This window comes from Syzygium oleosum, unplaced genomic scaffold (genome assembly GCF_021117445.2).
Source record: "Syzygium oleosum isolate NSW1041296 unplaced genomic scaffold, Sole_v2.1 Sole_v2.34, whole genome shotgun sequence".
NCBI lineage: Eukaryota > Viridiplantae > Streptophyta > Magnoliopsida > Myrtales > Myrtaceae > Syzygium > Syzygium oleosum.
Window position 1 is genome coordinate 462,652 of NW_026607518.1, and position 3,882 is coordinate 466,533.

Sequence of the window (3,882 nt, forward strand, 5' to 3'; positions counted from 1 at the left end):
ACCCTAACTTATATTCTACTTGAAATGAATAATTTCCTTACTCCAGTGGTCACCTACTACATTAAAAGCGGCACTATGTTGGTCAAACATTAATGTCGCAAGAAAATTACTATTTCATCGTCAAGTTTTTGTTTTGAGACGCAAATATTTTCAAAAAAGGTATAAATTACTATTGCATTTGACGTTCGTAAGTAGTGAATATTATCGGTAAATTACCAACAGGTTGCCGGTTAAACGATTTTACCCAAAGGATTTGAAACTTACAAACCATTTAAGAAAATTACCACACACGGAATATGGTTCCTGGCAGAACGGAAACTGAACTTTGTCTTTTAATACAAATAGAGGTAGAGATAACAAGAATTGGCCCCGCACACAAAGGAAGCTACTTATTGACAGGAACACCTTTGACCCTATTTATCCTCATTCATGAAGGAGACCAACTTCTTCATCATGTTCACAGCATTATCGCAGCTAGGATTAATCAAATGAAACACGTGATTCTCCCCCGGTGCTTCCATCACTTCCACAACTCCACTCCATCCGCTCTCACTCAACACCTCCTTGTAATACCAGCCCCTCTGTCTCAACATATCCTTTTCAGCAACACAGATTAGAACCCTGTTGACACCCAAACCCGAGAGCCTTGGGTCAGTCGCTGGGTTCATTAGTGGGTCGTCGCACCCGGTGGTAGTCGGTTTCGCCGCGTGCCAGAGGTCCCTGATCTTGGACCTCTTCTCGGGTTCGGTGGGCTCCAGAGGCAATGGCTCTTCGCCCCAGAAGTAAGGATGCACCATAATAACGCCTGGAAATTCGACTCCACTTAGCTTCTCCTCTCCAAGTCGGATGCTCATGTTGTGAACTATGTTAGCACCGGCACTATCTCCAGACATAAAGACCTACGAAGAGTTTAGAGAATGTTGTATTATTCATGTATGCACATTGCTGAGCATGTCTGAGGATGCTGTGATGAATAGTTCACAACAGGAAATTATTTGGCCATCATAGACATCAAACATTGTTTTTTGAAACCACCAAAATCGAAAGACACATCCAAGTTTTCGTCCAACTGTTTTCAACTGTTTGAGAAAACTCATGAGACCGGTCGATCGCTAGATAGAATAGCGAAACATACAATCTAGCGCCTACGATAGAACTATTAACCATCGTTTCATTATAAATATATTTTAAGAACAATTTAGCAACAAATTTATAGTATGGCTTATTTTTGCTTTTGGCTTATTCTTCTAACTTAGAGTTTGAAATAGATTTTCTTTACTTTTTCAGTGCTGAGAACCTCAAATCTTTAAAATTCGTAAAGAATATTATCTGCAGTGGCCTCACTATTTTTTCATAGTATTCTACAATTGAAGCTGACCTTGTTGTAACATTTATTTTGGAGGCAAATTCAAACGGGTTTTTTTATTTGGTTTCAAGCTCTCTTGATAGTACGAAGGCAAAGATAATGGAAAACGGGTTTTCAGAGAATCTGTGTGGAACAATTTCTTCACAATAACTATTTCTATGAAAAACGGGTGTTGTAACTCTTAGAAGATGTTTGACAAACTTCTCATGACTGTTAGTAACCTCAAAGCTGTCGCAGTCTATAGTAGGGGCACGGGGCAAGGGCACCGGCCCGATGGGTCGGACTTGCCCCGTGCCGGGCACGAGGTGATGACAGGGCAACGACGGGGAAAGTTTTCATTTCACGGAACGGGAATGGGGGACGCGATGCCCGTTCCCGCCCCGCTTCTTGCCCATCACTAGCATACAATAGCTTTTAAATAATCGCCTCACCCAACTTTGCTGGATTGTAATTCTAAAACACATATCACCAAAAGCACCAGATATAACAATTCACTGCGCAGAACCGCTATGTTACAGCCACAACTATACCAAGCACATGTTAGATCTATGTTATGAGTTCGGACGTCATATCTATTATACATCTGTCAATACGTGATCTAAGTAAAAAATGAAAGAACAATTACGATTACCTTCTTGAGATCGGCATGAGAATTCAACCACTCCTCGGGGCCGTTCCCGGCGGAATGAGAGGCCACCCATTTGAGGGCGGTCCACGAATCATCATAAGCCGCCGGAAGAGGATCCTCCGGCGCCCTTCTGTATTCGACGGAGACGACAATGATGTTAGCCTCCGCGGCGAGGGGATTGAGATAGTTGTGGTAAGTCGGCGACCATGCCGTTTCGATTATGAACCCTCCCCCGTGAAAGTACACGAGCACGGGGAGCTTCTGGAGAGAGCCGACCACCGCTTTAGGGATGTAAAGCCTCGCCGACACGGCGGGGTCCGACGAAATGGTGACGTCCTTCGACTGGACGCCGGTTTTCTCGTCGAGCGACGCAGGGACGGTGGCCGTGCTCATGAGTCTCTCCACTCGGCCATCCTTGTAAACCTTTGCCAACGGAGACAAATCATTGACCACTTCGGTTTCCATGAAGTGTTTGAGCGAAAGAGAAGCAAGACTGAGGAGAAGAAGCAAGAGAGTTAATCAGGAGTTCAAGTCCGAGGCTGTCTTCTTGCAGTATTTGCTGTGTTTTTTTATATGCCTCGACATCGTCGTTAGTCTTCTTTGTCATATGCGGAAAAGGAAGAATTTTCATGCGTTGGTTTCGTGCTAGCTGCGTTTGATGTGATGGCCACGGTGTAAGAAATCTGGCAAGACATTTTGTCGGGAAACGTGATATTGACTGGGTGAAGAAATTTGACCAGAAATATTGAGTGGATGAGAAATTTGACAGCTCGGCATTGAAATTTTTTGCTTGTCTTTTGGCTAACCAATGTGGGATTTTTTCTGGTTTCACTGTGTCTTTGGTGAAGCTTCCATTAATGCTTCCCATAAGAAGTCGATTGTGATTTCCCTTCTATGGACATATCCGAAAGATATGAAGTCATGCTATCCTCATATTAATTGATATATAGTATAATGTAGGATAGTGTAATATGGCCTACTACCCTAAAAAAATCTAAACTTTATGTTTGATCCCAATTGTATCCATATAAAATCCTCAACTTTAGGTATAGTCCCAGTTTATCCTAATCTTTTTTTTTTGTCTCATAAATAACCACTAACTTTTATTTAAGTCCCAAATTTGCCACCGTTAACCCTCCGTCCAAAAATTCCCTTGACAACCTAGAAATGAAAAAAACTCTCGAGTGTGAGTCCTGAGTGCGAGCACTTCAACTGCAAGAGATGGAAGACTCTTGAGCACGAGAGATTGAATATTGAGCACGGGAAAAATGGAAGGAAAACTCTCCCAATAGTAAGAGTAGTTGAAAATGGCCAATCCTAATTGCTCTAATTTTTACTCAAATTTCAGATTCAAGAAGGCGTCGTTTGGGTTGAGATGGAAATTCATTATCAAATTTTTTTTTCTTGGATTTGAAATTTGGGAAAAAACTGAAGTAATGACATGGAAATGCCATATCAATAAGGATAATAGTAGACAGAGTGTTAACAGAGGCAAATATGAGAATTAAGCAAAAGTTTGTGGTTTTTTATGAGACAAAAAAAATTTAGGGTGGAATTAGAACTATACCTAAAGTATGTGGTTTTTATGAGATGAAAAAGAGTTTAGGGTAGAATTAGAACTGGATCTAAAGTTGAGGATTTTTTAGGGTATTAGGCCAATGTAATATAATACAATATAAAATAATTAAAGTAATTCATAATTTAGGAGTTTAATTAAAGTTAAGTGTAGAAAATATGTTTCGAGTTTGAACGCATAAAGGAAAGTTGATTCAAGTAGATTTACTTGATCGAATAGGTTTCCTAATTTGAGTAGGTTTCTTAATTAAAGCTTCTTATTTGGATCTAATAGTTATAAGTATGTGTTCCTCAAGTGGAGAAGTGAGAGACG

The 3,882-nt window shown here is 40.6% G+C and overlaps 1 protein-coding gene across 1 annotated transcript; it reads right to left on the reverse strand.

Annotated features, from left to right (window-relative positions):
• Positions 1-313: 313 nt before the first annotated feature.
• On the reverse strand, positions 314-2,552 carry LOC115685696 (probable carboxylesterase 12). Its single transcript, XM_030610789.2, has 2 exons — positions 1,998-2,552; positions 314-899 (listed from the first exon to the last, which is right to left on the reverse strand). Exons 1-2 carry the CDS (start codon positions 2,457-2,459, stop codon positions 414-416), a joined length of 948 nt encoding a protein of 315 aa, XP_030466649.2. The 5' UTR covers positions 2,460-2,552; the 3' UTR covers positions 314-413.
• Between the last annotated feature and the right edge of the window lie 1,330 nt (positions 2,553-3,882).

Bases quoted from the DNA above. Each gene is read 5' to 3' on its own strand.
- LOC115685696 (XM_030610789.2), bottom strand. From the start codon at position 2,459: ATGGAAACCGAAGTGGTCAATGATTTGTCTCCGTTGGCAAAGGTTTAC. The intron at 900-1,997 runs GTAATCGTAATT...AACTCTTCGTAG, and splicing joins CTCATGCCGATCTCAAGAAG to GTCTTTATGTCTGGAGATAG.